This window comes from Amaranthus tricolor, chromosome 7 (assembly GCF_026212465.1).
Source record: "Amaranthus tricolor cultivar Red isolate AtriRed21 chromosome 7, ASM2621246v1, whole genome shotgun sequence".
Lineage (NCBI taxonomy): Eukaryota > Viridiplantae > Streptophyta > Magnoliopsida > Caryophyllales > Amaranthaceae > Amaranthus > Amaranthus tricolor.
The window spans coordinates 30,247,227-30,268,603 of record NC_080053.1 but is presented as its reverse complement, the minus strand read 5'-3'; the positions used below and the strand labels follow the sequence as shown (position 1 = coordinate 30,268,603).

Genomic DNA, 21,377 nt, shown 5'->3' with positions numbered 1-21,377 from the left:
TAACTAGATTATTTGAAAAAAAAATCTTTTGATACTCTTCACTTGTTAAAATTTTAAATTTGATATATATACTCATTTTAGACAGTATTATGATTAATTAGGAACTACTTATTAGAAGTATTATTTTATATAAGTAAGATTAAAAAAATAAAAATATGTTACCATAAAATATGCATTTTTTTACGTTTTACGTGGTGAATTGGTGATAATATAATTGTATTTTATTGTCAACTTTAATTTTATAAAATGTGTTATGTTATATTATCTTATATCTTATATAAATTATATAATACTAAACTTTAATACTCCCTCCGTTCCTATTTGTTCTTCCTATTTGGGTATTTCACAAAGATTAAGAAAAAGAAAATCTTTGGTGGTAGTGGGTATTATTTTAATTATATAATAGTGGGAAGTAATGATTGTATTGGAAGTATGAGATTGTAGTGGGTATTATTTTAATCAAATAGTAGTGTGAAGTAATGATTGTATTGGAAGTATGAGAGAGAAAATAATTATAAATAAAAGAAAATGGGTACATTAAAAGAAAAGGGGGATTTTAAGGGGTAAAAGTGAGATAAAAACTTTCTAAAAATAGAAAGTATTCTAAAGTGGAAGAACTTTTGAAACTACCCGTTATAGTAATGTGGAAGATCAAAAAGGAACGGAGGGAGTAAATTATATCATTACTCATTCATAACATCTGATGATATTTCTTTTGATACGGAACATATATAAATTATATACGGAGGGAGTAAATTATATCCTTTTTCCATCAGATTTTTGTTTTTGATTTTGCTCATATTGAATTCTTGGTTGATGACCTTGATTGTGGTTTGATGCGTACATTGATGCTGATTCATTAATGAATTCTGATGCTGCATGAACTTCTCTTTGCTTCTCTTCTTGAGATAATAAGGCATACGCCTGACTTACAGAAGGCAGAGGTTTCATCATTAGAATATTCCCCCTAATGTGGTTGTAATCACTATTGAGTCCCATAAGAAATTGAACAAGGCGTTGATCTTCATTGAATTTTTGCATGGCTTGTGCAGATTCGCAAGAACAAATAGGCAAAGAGGACAATGTGTTCAATTCATCCCAATTTTTCTTCAATTTTGTAAAATAACCAGCAATGTCATTCGTACCTTGTCCTGATAATCGAATTTCTTTCTCCAATTGAAAGAGCTTGGCACCACTTGCTTGACCATAACGATCTTCAAGTTCTTTCCAGATCTGATGGGCTGAATCTGAATAAAGAACACTTTCAGCTATGTCGTGAGATAATACATTCAAAATCCAGGAAGTAACCATATCATTGCATCTTTTCCATTGATGATACTTTAGATCAGTGGGATTAGGCTGGGAATTTGGACTGAGGAATAGCAATTTGTTCTTTGCGGACAAGGCGATCGACATGGATTTCTTCCATGAGCCAAAATTCGAACCATCAAAAGGTTTTGATACCAATAATAAACCAGGATGATCAGCAGGATGAAGAAATAGGAGATCGGAAGGATCAAGAAAGCTTAAACTAGAATCTTGATTTGTCATTGCAAACGAACAAATCAATTGAAAAACGAACCAAAGCAATTGAACCAATCGAACGAACAAATGAACAAACCAAACCAGAAGATAAACCAGAAGCAATTTGAACCAGAAGATAATCGAAACAATCAATTTTCAATTGAAACAATGAGAAACAATCGAAACAATCAATTAATGAACAGAAACAATTGAGATAATCGAAACAATTTGAAACAATGAGAACCTTCACATCTGAAAACTTAAACTAGAAACTTGATTTGTCATGGCGGAAGACCGATTGAATCGATTATATCATAGAAGAAACAAAGAGAAGACCAGAAACTTGATTAGATAAAGCGAAAAATCAAGAAAAAGAAAGAAGAAATACCTAAATCAATGAAGTAAATTGAAACAAGCAGAGACGAGATGAATGAATGGAAAGATGATCTAGGTATTCAATTTTGAACCTTAACATCTGATACCATGTTGATTTTGATTGATGAAATTTCCAGAGAAATCAGAGAAAGAAAGAAAAGAAGAAGGAGGAGGAGAAAGAACTCAAAAAGAAAAACTTATTTCAAAATACTTCAAAACTGATTATTACAAAACAAGACAAAAAATAAGAGGATATATATACTAAGCATACAAGGAAAAATAAAAGGACTAATTATTATTTCTAACATTTACTGAATTTTAATAGTTGCTACATGTTCTTGTAGTAACTACTGTTCATTTGATCTTATTTGGTATATATTTATCCGTGTATAATGTAAAACATAGTTAAGTGAGATCTTGTTTAATTAGTTTTAATGCATATTTTTATAATATTAACATTTTAGAATTTTTTATCATATAAAACTAATGATATTAAAATCGTGCATTTAACAAACAGAACAATAGCGACTACTAAAACTAGAAGAAGTACTAAGAAAGTTTTGTGAAAAAGTACCAAATAATTAAAGAATTATTACTTAGCAAAAAGTTGGATAAAGGCTATAATCACAATTTACGCATGTTATTGATATTAGCTAGTATTCTCTCCCTATATAAAGTAAATAGTCTAGAAGAACAACTGAACAGTTTAACCTAGAATTTCTTAAAGTTACTTTAATTTTATAAATATAAATAGATAAATTAAGATTATTAAATTAATATCTAAACATGATAATCTATATCTAAGTACTCGTAAAATCTAACCTAATTAATTTTTCTACTCATTATATTATGTAACATACTTATAATTTGTCAATTAGCTTGGAACAAAAAATACTTGTTATCATGTATTAGTTTTAGTAACACTAACATTTAACAATTTTTTGATAAGTATTCGAATTATTGGATTTAGTGTTAGATATGATACTTCAAGTTTAGTTTTTTTCTGTAACTTAAATACTTAGCCAACATCATTATCATATTTAGTGTATTCTGCCTATAGAAAAATCATTAGTAGGGTCTGAAGAGAGAAGGACGACAACAACTCATACCCAGAAAAGAGAGTGCGACCAAAAATCCTTCAACTCACGGAATACAAGAAAAGTTCCTGCAATGAAAAGAATTAGATGAAATTGAAGCCACCTCCGCAAGCCTATATCTGAATAATAATAATAATTATAAAACAAATGTGAAAAAGCCAGAAAATAAGAACGCCAACAGAGTGCAAGGGAATTAGTAGTCTAAAACACTAATAAGGCGTCTCCAACTACTCTTATCTTAGTCAGGTCCTCAGAGAGGTGTAACTCATACATATCTACTTTTATTGGATGCATGAATTAACATCAAATTCAAGCTTATTTGGATTGAATTTGTCTCAGTCGGAGAAAATACCATTTTTTTTAGGTAGGATTTTGTGGTACATTCTCATTGAGGCCTTCCCTATTCTGAGGCTACATTATAATCTCAAAAAAATGTTGATTTTTTTTGAATAATACCTGTGTCATTATTATTGCATGTTATTTTCCTCCATATGTTTTATAAAAGTAATTATTAAATTAAACCCTAATCAATTCATTTTAACTCCGATGAGCCAAACTATATCAATTGCAAATTTATCGATTATCAATTCAACAAATCATGAACGGTGCATATCTGACGAGAACTTTTGAAAGTAGGCTAGGGCATCCAAGTTCTAAATTTTTATTAACCAATGTATATTGTATAAATATGTATTAATAGTAAATCGACTTTTGTTTAAATTAAAAGGTAATTATTAATTTTTCAGATAAAATTTTAAGTTTAATTGATTAACACTTAATTTTTCTTTTCGTCCATATACTTTTTTTTTTTACCTGATTTTCTTTTTCGTCCGCATACCTTGTAATCATATAAAGGTAACCATAAAACTTTTTAAACCTTGTACTATTTTTTCTTTTTCCTCTACAATATTTTTTTTTATTAAACTAGACTTAATTTCATTAAATATTTTTTTCTGAAATAAGAACACAAAGTGCTTACAAGCCGCGAAATTCAAAATACAAAGAATAAAAGAAAAATAAATATCAAAATAGTTTTTTTTTGCTACAAAAAATAGTTATTTTTTTAATTTTATCAAAATTTAACAAAAAGGTAACTCTCCCTTTGCACAATTTAATTAACTCCACTCCTTAACTCTCCATCAATTAAATTACACCCACTTGCCACCATTAACTGCTTATTAAATTTAGTTGGATTATATAATCGACTCTCCAATGATTATCAGCATATATTAATTTTTTTTGGTATTTTTATAAAAGTAATAATTAAATCTAGCCCTAGAACTAAACTTTACTAATTGCAAATTTATCGATATTCAATTGATCAATAAATCGATCAATAGTAAATCCGATTTTTTTAAAATTTAAATTAACCAATATATTGTATACAAGCATTAATAGTGAATAAGATTTTTTCTATATTGAAGATCAAATATCATTTTTTAGATAAGATCTTGAGTTTTTACTTACTTTTCACTTTTTCTCAGCGTACCTTGTAATCGATCATATAAAGGTAAGCATTAAAAGTTTTTAAACCTTAGACTAATTTTTCTTTCTTCCCTACAAAATTTTAACTAATTAACAACATTTGTTTTAAAAAAATTTTAGGGAAATTTCACATGATAATTCTGAGGTTTTGGATTTTCAATGTAATAATCAAAACTTTGAAAAAAATCAACGCCGTAACTCTGAGGTTTACTAAATTGTTCCACTGTGATCTTTTTGCACATAAAACGTTAGCAAACTTTAATTTCGAAGCTTTAAGGCTGTTGTACGCCTATTTATGCGACTCACCATTTTAAATTTTATCAATTTCAACATTTTTTTCCAAAACATAAACCCTATCTCACCATTTCAAGTATTATATTTGAATTTGGAAAAAAAAAATGTGATTTGGATAAAAAATAGTAAAGTTACAGTTTATGATTTGGGGAAAAAGGTTGTAACTGATGGAATTGAAAAAGTGAGTCGCATAAATACGCGTACAGCGCCTTAAAGCTTCGAAATTAACGTTTGCTAACGTTTTATGTGTAAAAAGGTCATGGTGGAATTCTTTGGAAAAACCTCAGGGTTACTGCTTAAAATTTTTTAAAAGTAAAAGATGTTAATATAGCTATATCAAATAAGATTGTTAATCTAAAAGTTTCAATTCAATAGAATTAACATTTTTTTTTTCAAAATCATAAATATATATATTTCCCATCTCAATACTAATAACACGATATTTTATATTAATTAATTTATACAAGATTGACTCTCTATTTTATTAAACCACATTCTATAAATCTCACTCCACTTCTCGGTCCTCACTCTTTACTTCATTAATTTACACTTTTTTCCCTTAGAAACTTAAACCTTTGAAACTGAAATATTTTTTTTTTTGTATTTTCTTAATAGAACGTCTCACAAATAAATCGTCCTAAATAAAATCATCTCACAAATAGAATGTCTTAGATGAGAATTTGTTTTCTTTGTTATTAATTAATGATTGAGATAATAGCCAACTTAAATAAAAGTGTCACGATAAAATCATCTCTATTGAATTGACGTAATAAATAATTATGTCTTAAAGTGTTATGCGCTTGTCTCTTGATGAAACGATCTCATATGAGACACACGCTGAAAATGATTTTGATTTATATAACTGACCCAATCTTAATTAACAAATCCTTTATTGAGATTGTGTCACGTGAAGTTGATTCAATTCTAATTTATTTTAAAAAAAAATTTATACATATTTTAAATTTTTTTAATATATATGATTTTATGTAGAAAATACACTAATCATATTTTACATGTAAGACAAATTCTTTTGTTACATGAGATAATTTATTATGGGCTGACCCAATTTTTATTTATTAAAAAAATAAAAACAAAGTTTAAACTTAATTTTAAATTAATTTTTTAAAATATAAATGATTTAGTCTTCTTGTTGGACATGTTTATCGTGAGACTAGCATATACAAACAATAATAAAAAATTATGAGATAAAATAAATTCTGAATTAGATTCGTATAAAAACTGATTTTTTAGGAGTTTGAGTTGATTCAATAATAAAGAAAATAGTGTTTTATAATTAAATGTTCTCTTCTGAGATAAGAATACAAAGTCCTTATCAATAGTGAAATTCAAACTACAAAAAATAAAAAAAGATTAAATATCAAAAATAATTATTTTTAATCATGATGTAAAAAAAAAGGTAACACAACTTAATCAACTTTACTCCTCGTTTTTCACCCTACTTAATTATACCATTTACTCAAGTAGATCCCCTTTATTCGCCCATTGACTGCTTATATTAAATTTAGTTAGATTATATAATGATCAATGGTGAATTAGATTTTTTCTAAATTTAAATTATCCAATATAAAATTTTATTTGGAATGAATCATATTGTTATCTAATAAAATGACCGAAAATTTCATGCGTCATTCTCATGGAGTTCGATAACATAGAAGAATTTTATTGATTGATGTTGGCTTATGTGGCAAATAAAATACAATCTAATAAAGAGACTGAAAAATTTCACATGTCATTCCCATGGAGTTCGACAACATGTAAGAATTTTATTGTTGATAAAATTATTCAACCTGTCCTTTTTAACTAATCTTAAAATTAATTAAATCGAATAATTTAACATTTTTAAAAACAACAGAAAATAAATAATTTTTGGCTTAAACTGATCTATATTAGGTAAATTACTAATTTGAATTTATTATATACTGTAAATTTACCATCATCTATATAAATTTAATAATTTAAATATTTTAATAGTTACATAGCATTTAGATTGGTCTATGATACCAAATAATCTAATAAAAAGAATGAAAAGTTTTTACATGTCATTTTCATTGAGTCCAATAAGACCGGAAGATTTAATTAGTTGATATTGATTTACGCGGCAGATAAAATTAATTAAAAGAACACATAAAAATACAATTTAAATTAAATCTGTAAGATTTAAGTTCAATTTAGTATTTATGATTTATTATTGCATATTTTTGTTAATTTTTTTTATATATCTTCATACTTAAAATTTCGTGTATTGCACGGATTTTTATACTAGTTAACTTTTATATATATATATATATATATATATATATATATATATATATATATATATATATATATATATATATATATATATATATATATATATTGTGTATAAGCATTGATAGTAAATTAGATTTTTTCTAAATTGAAGAACTAAATTTAAAATTAACCCACAGGCCATAATCGTATTTTTAACACGAAAAGATCTCATCTAAAAAATACAAAAGTGCAATTCTTAACTTCTTATACTATATTTCTAAAAATTATTCCCTTTTATATATTTTTTGCATTTTTTTAGTTACACCCAAACATTTTTTTACAATATTTATTATATAGAATCTTATTTTTTTTTTTTTTTTGGTTTTTTCAGATATTTTATAAATATCAAATTTTAATAATTTTAAGTTGTATATAATTATTAAATATAAACAACCCGATAAATCCTCAAAGGGTTTGAATGCAAGTAAAAAAAAAAAGCTTCCCATATTATATAAGCACACCACGTCCACAAGTCCACAACACACCATACCACCCCTTCATCTTTTTCATTCTCCTTACTTTGTCTCTCTAAAAGCTTAAAATTGCTTTACTTTATCTCTCCAAACAAAAATGGCAAACCATCAACTCCATTTTTTCACCTCAAATGATCAACACACATCCAACAACAATCCCATGAACCGAACCCAATCAACTACTAATCTCAGACCCATGCCAAACCCGAATCCGAATCCAAACCCGATTCGAGGCCGGAGAAGTGGTGGAAGACCTCAAAGGGTTAGAGATAGACCTGCACAGAGAGGTCCAAGTATTGCTGAACTTGAACGTCTTATTGAACGCAGTCAGCCAACTATTCCTCCTTCCAATATCCGACCCGTTTCTGACTGTCGGGTTAACCCACTTCCAGGTGTACCTGTGATCGGGTACTGTCAACCCGTTTCTGACCCGAGGCTGATTACTAATCGGGTGGGCATTCCCCAGTCAGAGCTTCCTTCAATGCCAAATAACGATCCTTTACAACAGCCGCCGTTTTCTTTCAAGGTTTTTATTTTTATTATTTTTTTGTATTACTGTTCCATCCAATTTTTATCTATTTTTCCATAAAAATTAAATTATTGAGAAATAATAAATGTGGGATTTTCTTAATGTTTGTTTGGATTTGATGTTGAAGAAGAAAAGGACGAGTGATGAAGAAGTAGGGTTTGCAGAAGGGTATAATGGTCATTTTTCTGGAATTCACATGAATATTGGGGATAATCACAATAATCCTCTTCCTAATATTGGTGGCAGTGAGGTAAAATCAATTCATAGTATTTTTTTCTTTTTGTTTTTTTAATAGTTTATGTGCATTAGCATTATCAATCTAAATTACATGAAAAAATTTTGGAATTTATAAAAACTTCAACCATTATTTAACTTTCTTCAACTTATTATTAGATTGGTTTTATAAAATTTGCAAAACTTTTATTTTATGCATTATTTAATGTAAATATATTTATTTTATTAATAAACTTAATGTATTTTTTTTTATGATTAACTTTTTTATATATGGGAGAAAGAGAGGCCTTGTGCAGTCGATTAGTTCAAATATCGTAAAAGACCCTCTACTTATTATCATCTCAAATTTTAATAAGAATTTATATATGTAGGTCTTTATTTTATATAGTGATTTGCTCAAATATTTAATTTGAAGCTCATCTTTTTAAAAAAAAAAAAGGAAATTTGAAGTTTGATTTATATACCAAGTAAGACTATAGATGTAAATTAATAAATTTAAATAGCAAATAACATTTTGATTTTATGAACTTTTGATTGAAAAACTAATATTTAACGTGATATTAAACTTTAACATCATTAATTTTGTTACATTTATATACAACAAAGTAAAATTTTTAAAATTTCCCACATAAATTTACAACCCTTCTTTCCCTTTTTTTTTTTTTTGGATCTTAGGTTTATTAATTAGAACTAGATTCGGGTTAAAAGGAAGGGAAATTTAATGATGAAGACCAAACCCGTAAAAGTCTTCAATCCAACGAATAAGGATTCTCATTAAACCCCACTTATAATAATGAGAAAATTATGAAAAATTTTATAAAAATTCCAACTTTAGGGGAGAGAAATTTGATTATTATTTTTTAACACATATTTAAAAGATAAAATGAATCTATTTATGTGTTCTTAAAAAATATATATATATTCATTGAGAACTCGTTAGATTTGTTTTAATTTATAATTTTTATTATATAATTTTTATAATTTTTTTATAATGCTTATTGAGAGAGATTGAACTTTAAAATTTGTTTTAAAAGCTGTACAAAAGATAAACAGGAAGAATAAAAAATCGAACATAATATTTTTATTTTTTAATAATATATTATATTGTCTCGTTCAATATATATCATATTTTCAAATAGGTATTGGCAATTCATCCGAGAAGATCGAATGGATCAAATATAATGATGGAGTATGGATTTTTCCCCAGAAAATCAGAAGAAATCATGGAATTAAAAAACCATGAAAAATATAATCCTGACATGATCGAAGAACAAGAACAAGAACGAGAACATTATTTGAAGTTAAAAATGGGATTTACAGATTCTTCATCTCCATCATCATCTTCATCATTATCTTCTCTTACAACTAATAATAGTAGTAATGATTCTTCAATAGATTTATCTTTAAAGCTTTAATTTCTTTTTACTAAATAAATTATGCCCTAATTAATTAACTTAATGGGTTTTTGTTGAATAGTTTAATTTAATCTTTTTGGGAAGTTAGCAATTAACATTCTGTTAGTTTACATATTTTAGTGTAATGTTCAGAGATGTTAAGTTGAAAGTACTGCTTTTTATTTGCTTCTTTTGTATCCTTCTTTTAGGTGTTATAAATATGTTGCTGTTTTACTGCAATTACTGAGTCTCATTAATTGTTTTTATTTCCATATAAAATACTAAAATTAATTAAAAAGTATCTTTCTTGGGTGTGGATAATTAATTGATGGGTGAATCTTACTTTCTTCATTTTTTTAATAATAATGAACATAATGCCTTGACATGATCCAAGGAAAATCGTCTTCGGACTTGTCTATTTTATGCTTTCATTGTAGGCATTTCATTAAAAACCCTTCTCATACAAAATGCTATTTTTTAAATATTACACATTTTCTTTATCTTAAATAAATCCAACTTTTGCATTATTATTTTTTTTTCAAATGATTTTGTGACTTGTAACGATTGGATTTTTAAAAAGAAAAATAATGTTAAAGTCTTTTAAATGAATAGTGGATATTTGAAAGGTAATCAATTAAAGGGTTTAAAAATTAAAATTTTCCAATTAAAACTAAATCGTGTAACATATTCATTACAAATGGTAATTGAATTGGTTAAGTTCGCGTGCAGAGATGAGTGTTGGTCGTTATTCGATGCACCCTAGACCCTAATCCTTATATTAATATCTTGAATTTATCTGTGTTAACATCTACTAATCTATAGACCTAACTCTTCTTATTTTGTAACACTTAATTTTATTCTTTTATTAAAATGAGAGCGGAAATAGTGGGATCAAATTAAACACTTCAGAAAAGGAAAAAAAAAACAAATAAAATTTGTCTGAAAGGAGTTATAATAAAATAAATATGATAAATATCTAAAAGTAATCTATAAATAGTGCAAAATAGTCTAAAAACTAAAAATATTGCAAATAAGAACGGATAAAATACAAATATATTTATGGATCAGATGAGTAATAATGCTAATGCATGACTTGTCTAGCTTCATAACGTTATAAATTAAAGGTGTTCAGAATCTACGATTCAGTTTTTAGATGGCCAATGCAATTAGTGTGAGTGTACCTTTTTTATGCTATAAACTGATTTGTTGTTTTGTAATTTAAGCACATAAAAGCAATGAAATTTATGTCATCTATAGAAAGTTATAAAAATATTATCTATTAAACAACTCTCACTTATCTCATCATCAACCCAATATCCCACTTGAAAACAGGGTCTTGGTGAGGAAATATAACAGACAATTCATAAGCGAGTACTAGAGGAAAGAGGACAATTTTACCCCCAAAGGTGATAGCTGCATAGGGAGGAATGTGATTAACACTGTTGCCTCAAGATTAAAACTACCTGCAGAAAAACAACATTAGCCAAAACAAGGGTTCAAATAAATATAGTAACCACATTATTAATTATTATCCTACACTCATCCTCTCCTAAATAAAATTACAAGGTAGACTGAGAAAAGGAAATACTTCGGTGAGCATTATATATGAGACATGTGCCTGAGGAAGTGATATTTTATCTATCTGAGACAAGACCCTATTCTCGAGTAACCTCATTTTTATTTCCATTTTTGGCATGACATGACAATTCTCATTATCTATACAGTTAACTTACATTTTTATTTCATCTACACATTTCTCTTTCTTTCATAGAATAAACATAATTTAACATTTTAAAAAGCTAATCCTTTTTTTTAATGATTATCGATTTGATCGGAATTTTATCGGGAAAATAATACTTACTTCAACTACAATAACAAGATAAAACTCAATTCTCGTGAAAAGCCAAACTATTAAGATTCTGTTATTTTACATGATTTAGAGTAACAGCTAGTCTTTTGAGAGACCGTCTTTTTGAGCGACGGTCTTCAAGCCCAAGCCCTTAATTCTGATTTCATTAATAATATAAAAAAAGAAAAACTTAAACAATATTATAACTCAACAACCAACAGAGTTCCTTTATTAAGACACTTTCCATATTCTAATGAGTATCATTAATCTCTCCTCTTGAAAACCACCCATGTAATTATTACATTAATCTTTAAAAAAAAGTTTCATATTATCAATAAATATCATTAACATCTCTTTTTATATTATCAGTAGAAACACCATGGATGCTTTCATGGAAGAATTCGATATTCAGCACAATCGTTTCTAAATTTTGCGATATTTTTGAGAAGGAAGAAAAAAGGTTAATACTTGGTTCTTGATTTTTTTGAAATTAAATCCCCAATTGTTATTTTATTTTTTGAAATTATTTTCTATAAAAATTAATTGAAATAAAACCCCCAGTTGTTGTTGTGAGGAGGAAGAAGAACACAATGACGTTGAACATGACGATGAGAATACAATATGTATTAAGTATACTGTAAGTTGGCATTAAGTCTGACGTAAGTAGGTATTATGTGTATTGTAAGTTGGCATTAATTATGATGTAAGTAAGCATTACGTTTTATGTAAGTAGGCAGTACGTCTGATGTAAGTTGGCATGTATTAAGTGCACTGTAAGTTGGTATTAAGTCTGGTGTAAGTAGGTATTAAGTGTGCTGTAAGCTGGCATTAAGTCTGACGTAAGTTGACATTAATTTTAATGTAAATAGGCAATAAGTTTGATATAAATTGGCATTAAGTATGGTGTAGTTTGGCATTAAGCCCAATATAAATTGGCATTAAGTCTGATGTAAATTGGCATTAAGTATAATGTATATTGGCATTAAGTTTGATGTCAATAGGTATTAAGTGTGCTGTAAGTTGGCATTAAAACTGATGTAAGTTAGCATTCAGTTTGATGTAAGTAAGCAATAAAGTGTACTGTTAGTTGGTATTAGATATGATATAATTAGGTATTAAGTATGAAATGTAAATATATAATATAAATTTACATTAAGGTGATATAAGTAGGTACTAAGTGTACTGTAACTTGGCAGTAAGTTTGATGTAAGTAGGCATTAAGTGTGCTATAAGTTGGAATTAAATCTAATGTACGTGTGCATTAAGATTTAAGTCTGATGTAAGTATGCAATAAGTGTGTTGTGGGTTGGCATTAAGTTTGATGTAAGTTGACATTAAGTCTGATCAATTTGGCATTAAGTATACTATAAATAAAGATTAAGAATGATATAAGTAGGAATTAAAACACAAAATTCTTAAAATGTAAACGGATTTAAAATACAAATTCTTTGTCATAACATATACAAATAATAACAATAAACGATTTCACATAATTTAATAATCATAAATTTTCTTAATACACACAATTAAGTTATTTTTTATTCAATCCCCTACACACTACTTCTTCTTTGAGATGTATTTTATCGCTCTGATTTTTTCTTCGAACCATTAACAACCATTGAAGCCTATTTAATTCACAGCAACAATCTGTGCAGATGTAAGCTTGGCCTCTTCTTTACCATTACACAAGAAGAGATATGGTTTGCAATTAGTATAAATGTGTTTGTCAACCTTGTGTATACAAAATAATCATAAAAAATAGCATTAAATGACATAAACAAATATTAACAAGAATAATCATAAATGTAATATTACAATATACTTAATGCCAACCAGTACGCTTACGGCCCGTTTGGTACATGGTATTAGAGGGCGGTAATGGTAATAAAATTAAGTAATAAAAAAAGTGGTTGTTTGGATGCCTTCAATGGTAATGGATGGTAATAAGATAAGGTAATAAAATTACCAAAAAGAGCCATTTTTATTACCATCAAACAACCTGGTATTAGGCTGTAATGGTAATGAAGTATTACTGTGGTAATAAAATAAGGTAATGTTGTTTCGAGCTGAAGGAAAAAAAAATAATGAAGAAAAAAAAATAATGAAGAAAAAAAGGTTATGTATTTAATCATCCAAAAAAATATTATTATTAAAAAAAATCATTAGATAGAATAATTTAGATACAATAATGCTTTTAGATAAAAATATACAATAATGAAACTAAGAGTCATTACCATTTTTTATTACTAACAACCAAATGTAATCAATGGAATATTATCTTCCATTACCATTCTTTAGTCATGCACACCAAACAAAAGAATCTTCATTACCAATTCTCATATCCATTCCTTCATTACTATTGCCATTACAACATTTCATTTCCATTACTTCATTACCATCAACAAAACGGGCCGTTAATGTTTACTTACATCATTCTTAATGCCTATTTATAAAGACTTAATTCCTACTTAAAGTATACTTACATCATTCGCTATTGATATGATTATTCTACAATTTCAGTTTAATTGTATTAAATGATAGTATTCTTAATGTCAGATTACATCAGACTTATTAATGTCAACTTATATCAAACCTAATGTTATTTATATCAACTTAGAACAGATTAAATGCCAACTTATATCAAACCTAATGCTATTTATATCAACTTAATGTCAACTTATATCAAACCTAATGCTATTTATATCAACTTAGAACAAATTCAATGCCAACTTATAATAGATTTAAAAGCCAATTTACACTAGATCTAATGGATATTTATATCAACTTAATGCCGACTTACATTAGACTCGGTGATAATTTATTTTAAGCTTAAAGTCCACTCATATTAGACTTAATACCCACCATATCATACTTAAAGTCAACTTACATCATACTAATGCCAACTTAAAATTTATATAATTTCAACTTACAATAAACATAGTCCCAACTTAAAACAGATTAAATACAAACTCACAACAAACATAATCTCAACTTAACACAGATTAAATGTCAATTTAATTTTACTTAATGCCAAATAACATTAGATCTAATGCAAACTTAAAACAAGAAAAATTTCACTTATATCAGATTTAATTTCAACTCAGAATAAACATATTCCCAATTTATATAAGAATAAATTTCAATTTAAATCAGACCTAATGTCAACTTATAATAAACTTAATATCCACTTATATCATATCTAATATTGATTTACAATAAACATAATCACAACTTATATAAGAATAAATGCCAATTTACATCAGACCTAATGTCAATTTACATGAAAATAAAAACACTAAAATGAATCAAAGGTATTATAAACATCTAATTTACTTACGATCCTTCATATGTTTTCATTTTCACATAGCATAGGTTTGTCTTTTTGCGCTTAGGCTTAAGGCTTAAATATTACACTCCTTTCCTTGTAAAATGAGATTTTTCAAGTTCTCCATGACAAAGCCTAAAGTTTGTTCATCATCATCATTATCATCATCATCATCATCATCATCCATGACTGGAATTGACAAATATTACATATTAAATGTAATAAAATAACAAATTGAAAATTTATATCAAAACACGAAAAAAACCCAAATGCAAAACCTAAAAACATAAATTTGTTTTTGACAATTTTAAATACCTGATTTAAATGATGAAACTGATGAAAGAGAAGAACTCAAAAATGGAAGAAACTAAGCAAGATTAATGAAGTTATTTTCATTAATTGGAACATGATAAAACCCACTTTTGGCCTTTGGGTCATGAAGCTTTTTTCATAAATTGGGTCATGATAAAACCAACTTTATAAATTGGGTCATGAGAAACACGAAAATGGTAGAATGACAAAAATGGTGAACTGAGCTTGACAAGATGAAAACCAGATAAAAAGGGCTTTGAGTATGAAGAGAAAGAAAGATCAGTGAGAATTCAATTGGTGTTTTAGTTTAATAATGAGCAACTTACCACATTAATTGGCGCGGGTAACTATGAGACAGCCAAATGATGGGTATAGATTCCAATTTAAGTAAATGCATTTAATTAATTAAACAAAAATCAGTAAATTATAATTCTGATTTATTTTTTTTGGGCCGGCCCATTTAAAGGCAGTCCCTTAAAGAGACAGTCTTTCATAAGATTTTGTGTTAGAGTAATGTCCTGAGAGCTTGAGTTTAAAGTACTGCATTTTCTTTGCTTCATTTGGATTCCTCCTTTGTTGCTGTAAGTCTGTTAGCTGCTTTACTGCCAAAACTGAGTGTTATTAATGATTTTTTTTCATTAAAAAATAATATAGTGAATTAATAGTAGTACAATAATAATTAATTAGTAGCTTTCTTGGGTGTAAATAATTAAATGACTAGATACATTCCCGTGCCAAACACAGTTTATAAATTATTTAAATAAAAATTACTAATTTTATATGTGTAACTAAATTATTTTATGACTCCTAAGCATATTAAAATTATTAATTGATTTATTTTAGAAAATGTAAAAGTATTACTGTCATATTAAAATACGTATTACTAATATACTACTATATAAAACATAATTATAAAATTATGCACTAAACTATATAGATTATAAGTAATTAGATAAAATAATAGAAAATTTCAACACATAAGATAATATAAAAAATAATTTATGTTCAATGTCTTTGTAAAAGCTTAAAGTAAGTTTTCAGCCTGATGAACACATTTTTTCTATAATAATTAACATATAACTTAATTTATTTATTTATGTATTTTAAACTTGTCAAACATAGGTGATTAAATCATCATTTGCAATTTATTTCACCGATATCTTTTCCTAATTATTTACTTAAATAATTAATGTGTAATCTATTTAATTTGTATAGTTTTTTTAGTATAGCCATGTAAGTAATTTATATGATTGTCTATGAAAAACTATTTCAAAACTATTTTCTTTCTTAATTTATTACAAAATTATTTTAATGAAAGTTAATTTTGTACATAAATTATTAATATCTTATTTGATAATCATCCATTGTATTTAAAAGATATTACATAACTTAATTGATTGTATATGGCAAAAATTTTGTAAATAAGGTGTATTTTAAAATCTTTTGTAACTAATCAATTAAACAAATCTAATTAAAAAGATATTACGTGATATATTAAAAAAATATTTGCCTAATAAGAACATGAAAAGAACGGAAAACTTTTTATTGTAAAGTTAACATATGTCCTAATCGTTTTTTCATTAGTATATTGTATAGATATAGATAGATAGATGGGTGGAAAATGTTTTATTTATTTCTATAATAAAGAGCATCTACTATATTATGGATTGATTCATAGATAAATATGCTAATGCATGACTTGTCCATCTTTAATGTCATAAATTTGAGATAAAAGAGAAACATTTAATATGTTTTACTTAGGCATGTGAAATAATTGAGTATTGTTAAACAGTTAAGAACAATACTACACCAAAAAAAAGCTCGAGGAATATTGAATATTATCTGAAAGGAAGAGTGAAAAAGGATATTTAAAATGTTGAGATGCTAGAAAAACAATATGAAATATGACAGAAGGTCACATATTTTTATTTTTTTATATTTATATTTTAGAATATATGCTATCAATGCTTCAAAAGAAGCAAAATTTTGAATGTTCTACGTAGGAAAAATATATCCTTTTTATCGTCTTCTTTATATATTCCTTTACCCTTGCAAGATTTGTTTAGAGACTAGAGGCCATACTCTAGTAATCACCACACACGCGCATTGGGCTCGGGCGTGTGCGCATTGTGTGTGAGAATATTCTTTAAACATTAGAGACTTATTTTTACAACGTTTTAAGTAGTTCTAACTTTTATGTGGTTCACTCTACAATCTTCGCAGTACACTGTACCATTGAGGTGGAGGTTGTGTATCTCTATGGTCACTTACCAAGATTTCATGTGTATTGTATAGGGCAATTTCGACTTTAGTGCTGAGATTTTGTCACGTCACGACGTGTTCAGTAACTAAGATTAATCTTTGACTCATTTTCTTAAACTAGTCTATATTTACAATTTTAATATTTTTAATTATTTTTTTATTTTCACTTTATTTGTTTTTGATATTTTTTTTGGGGATAGATAGAATACTACCTAGTAGGCTAGTACCTTGCTAGAAATCAAAACCCTAGGCAATAAACATTCAGTGTCTTTAATTTGTCCCTCTTATTCATAGGCAACATAGGCTAACTTCAAACAATTTTGTAGGCACCTTATTTTGGTTTCTTTATTTATGCTTATAACATTCATTTAGCTCATTTAGTCATTTTCGTGATTCATAAAAAACCGTGAAGGCTAACATAAATAATAATAGGTAAAAAGAGTATAGTAGTAAATGTAAGAGGGTCATTACACCGTCGTTTTTTTTTAATAATTTTTAGCCTAATTATCCTTTAATACACGTCACAAAAAACTATAAAAATATATTATAAAAGTACTTAATCAGAAGTATTTTACGACATTTCACATGAATATATTTTATCTTCTATATATGTCTTATAAACTTTGTTAAATTTCTGTATTTTTAAAGTGAAATATTCTAAAGGGGAAGAAAATTCAAAATGCAAGTAGTATTTAATCATTGTTAAAGATTTTTTTTAGGAATTTTTTTGTAATTTGAAACCCTCCAATCCATTTTTAATTTTATATTCAACCCAAGAGATATAATCTATATTTGGTAATTCTTTATATTTGTTTATTGGTTGATATTTGACTTTTTGTTCCTAATTATTCAAACAACCAAAAAAAACTAATTTGATGAATGACTTTTAGATTGGTGGAAAAATTAGAGGCTAGCAATTTAACATTATCAACTATACACGTCGAAATTCTAGGATCTTAAACTAGCAATTAAACTAGATAAAAAGTAATCTATACTAAAATAATTTAATATTCGAAATTCTAGAATCTTAAACAAGCAATTAAACAAGATAAAGAATAATCTATACTAATATAATTCACTACAACATAATTTATTTTTAGTAGGATATATTTAACGACAAGTAATTTAATTGTTACTTACTTATAGTATATATAATGAATTTAGTCATATTTATTAAATCCTTTAGCAACATAATAAAAAATTCCTACTAAAGCTTTTTTGCGACATATAATGTAGTGATATTTCTCATAAATGTTATTATAAATTATAGTAATAATTGCATATGCCACTAACGGGCAAATAAAGTGTCACTAAAACACTTTATAGTGGAACTTAAATTAAAAACTAATAATTAATACACTACAAAAATATAAATCAGGGGCTTTTTTTAATGCCAATAAATTTAATGTCGCGAAATGTTAAATTTGTTGTAGTGTATTTAATATTCGAAACTCAAATCTTAAACAAGCAATTGAACTAGATAAAAAGTAATCTATACTACTCCCTCTGTTTTCATATATTTTTCTCAAACAGAATTTATAATTTTAGTGTCAAAATTTGACTACGATTTTTCGTTGATCTATAAAAAAACATATTCATGTGGAATTTTTTAGATTTGTTTCAATATATATATATATATATATATATATATATATATATATATATATATATATATATATACCAACTTTTTAGAATTTTTAAAAACTCACAATTAAAATTAGTTGATTTTAAAGTTTGCATTGAAATTTGCAAAAAAATAAATAAATCGGGAGAACATTTTCTAACAGAGGGAGTAATATAATTTAATAATCCAGATTTGTGTCATAAATAATACACCTTACAGGTACCTAAAATCACATAGGCCATTGGTGGTTAATACTTCTTTCTATTTAGTTCAATTGTTCTATTTTAACTCTTAATATCTCAAATTATTCTTAATTAAAAATTATAAAAAGTTGATATTAATAATTCTTGTATTGAAACGAATCAAACAAGATCCCACATGACTATGTATTAAGAGTGATAAATGAATAGTGCCTAAAAAAATAGACAATTAAGCTGAATAGGAGGTAGTATTATTACAATGCTCAAATTCTATAAAAATAAACTAATTTTTTATTAAGACTGTCTCATCGTGAGACGATCTTAAATGAACCTGTCTTACGGTGATACAGTCTCATACAAGACTTGGTGGAATACTAGTAATGATTAAGATTTCCTTCTATCACATATTGCTATCCTCTAATGAACTTCTCTATATTTTGGGTTGAAAATTCAGAAAAAATTATTTCGATTGGGCCAAGTTATCAACTCATTTGATATGGCCCAGTCCATCAACCAAATCTTTTGCATTGCACATAGCCACATGCATTATTAGACCCTCTTTTGAAAGACCATCTATAGTATAAACGTCTCTTAAGAGCCCAGTTCATATCTCCCTTTTAAATTCTTTTTTTTATAAAAAAAAGCCTGCTGCTTTCTTCGAAAAAAAAAGCCTGCTGTTTTCTTCCCACACACGTGTATTATATTCTGGAATATGAAAAGTCTAATCATTAACTGTCTCTTCCCCACGTTAACTTATCCCTTGAAAATGAAGAAATCAGTTTTTCATACTACAATGGAAGATTTAGTGCTTGAATTCGATTGTGGATTTTTTTAAATAAAACTTCATCAATGGTGGAAAAACGATTATGTTGAAGAAGACAACAATATATACTATTTGGTAAAGTTAATAAAAACTATTGTGGTTCTTCTGATTTAAAAAAAATTAAGGTTCATCAATAGAGTAAAACAGTGATGTTGAAGAAGAGAACTATGGCTAATTTTTGGAGAATTGTAATAAAAACATTTGTGTTTATATGTTCATATATTTGGGGATATAACCAAAATATAACTGGTATTATAGCTGTAAACATTTGACATAGGTTGATGTAGTTGAGAATAAACATTGTGGGGTTATAACATAATATATCTGTCGTTATAATATAATATATTTGGGGTTATAACATAGCATATTTGGTGTTATAATAACTTATATTTAGGATTATAACATAATATAATTGGTATTATAAGTGTGAACATTCGACATAGGTGGATGTAGTTGAGACTATATCATTATGTAGTCTGGGTTATATCATTTTTAGTTGGTTTTACAACATAATATAGTTGGGAGTATAACATTGTTTAATGGGTGTTATAATATAGTTTAATTGGGATTACAATATAGTTTATTAGGGTTATAGCATAGTTTAATTGTCATTATAACATTGTTTAGTTGGGGGTATAAAATTATTTAGTTAGGATTATTACATTACTTTATAAATTCAAAATATTATAAACTACGTACAATTATAAACACAAATATAATCTATTATAAACCAATATGTACACTATTATAAATCAGATACACACTATTATACTTCCAACATAATCCCAAATATGAATACATAACAATACGACAAATACCATTATTTTAAACTCAAATACACAATATTATAAATCCAAATACATAATATTATAATTCGAGCTACTATAAGCCTTTTGTTTGGATACTTAATCAACCACCTTTGATTGTTGAGGGTTGTCATTTTGATCCTTAGAAGGAATCTTTATGATCTTTTTTGTGAATACAGAAGCCAGGAACCTTTTTGATCCTTAGAAAATATCTTTCTGATCTTATTTGCGTATATAGAAGTCAAGACAGCATCATCATTTATCTTTTTCATTTTTTAGACCTTAAAACAAGAACAAGTAAAAATCAAAAAACAAACAAATTTAACCCCAAAATAATAAAAATGAAAGCTTTAAAAACGAAAATGGAGAAGATGAAGCATAAATATATACCTTTAATGGAATTGCAAATGTTGAAGATCGAAAATGAAAATGCAACTGGAAAAGAAAAAGCATAAAATACA

General features: G+C 26.6%; 1 protein-coding gene across 1 annotated transcript; it reads left to right on the top strand.

Annotated features, from left to right (window-relative positions):
- The first annotated feature begins 7,582 nt into the window (after nt 1–7,582).
- LOC130818685 (uncharacterized) lies at nt 7,583–9,736 on the top strand. The gene is made up of 3 exons (XM_057684844.1): nt 7,583–8,084; nt 8,215–8,337; nt 9,461–9,736. The coding sequence occupies exons 1-3, from the start codon at nt 7,656–7,658 to the stop codon at nt 9,734–9,736; spliced, it is 828 nt and encodes a 275-aa protein (XP_057540827.1). The 5' UTR covers nt 7,583–7,655.
- The last annotated feature ends 11,641 nt before the right edge of the window (nt 9,737–21,377 follow it).

Excerpts from the sequence above, each read along its gene's own strand:
- LOC130818685 (XM_057684844.1), top strand. The coding sequence starts at position 7,656 with ATGGCAAACCATCAACTCCATTTTTTCACCTCAAATGATCAACACACA. Across the intron at positions 8,085-8,214 it reads AGCCGCCGTTTTCTTTCAAG|AAGAAAAGGACGAGTGATGA; the intron begins GTTTTTATTTTT and ends TTGATGTTGAAG. Across the intron at positions 8,338-9,460 it reads CTAATATTGGTGGCAGTGAG|GTATTGGCAATTCATCCGAG; the intron begins GTAAAATCAATT and ends ATTTTCAAATAG.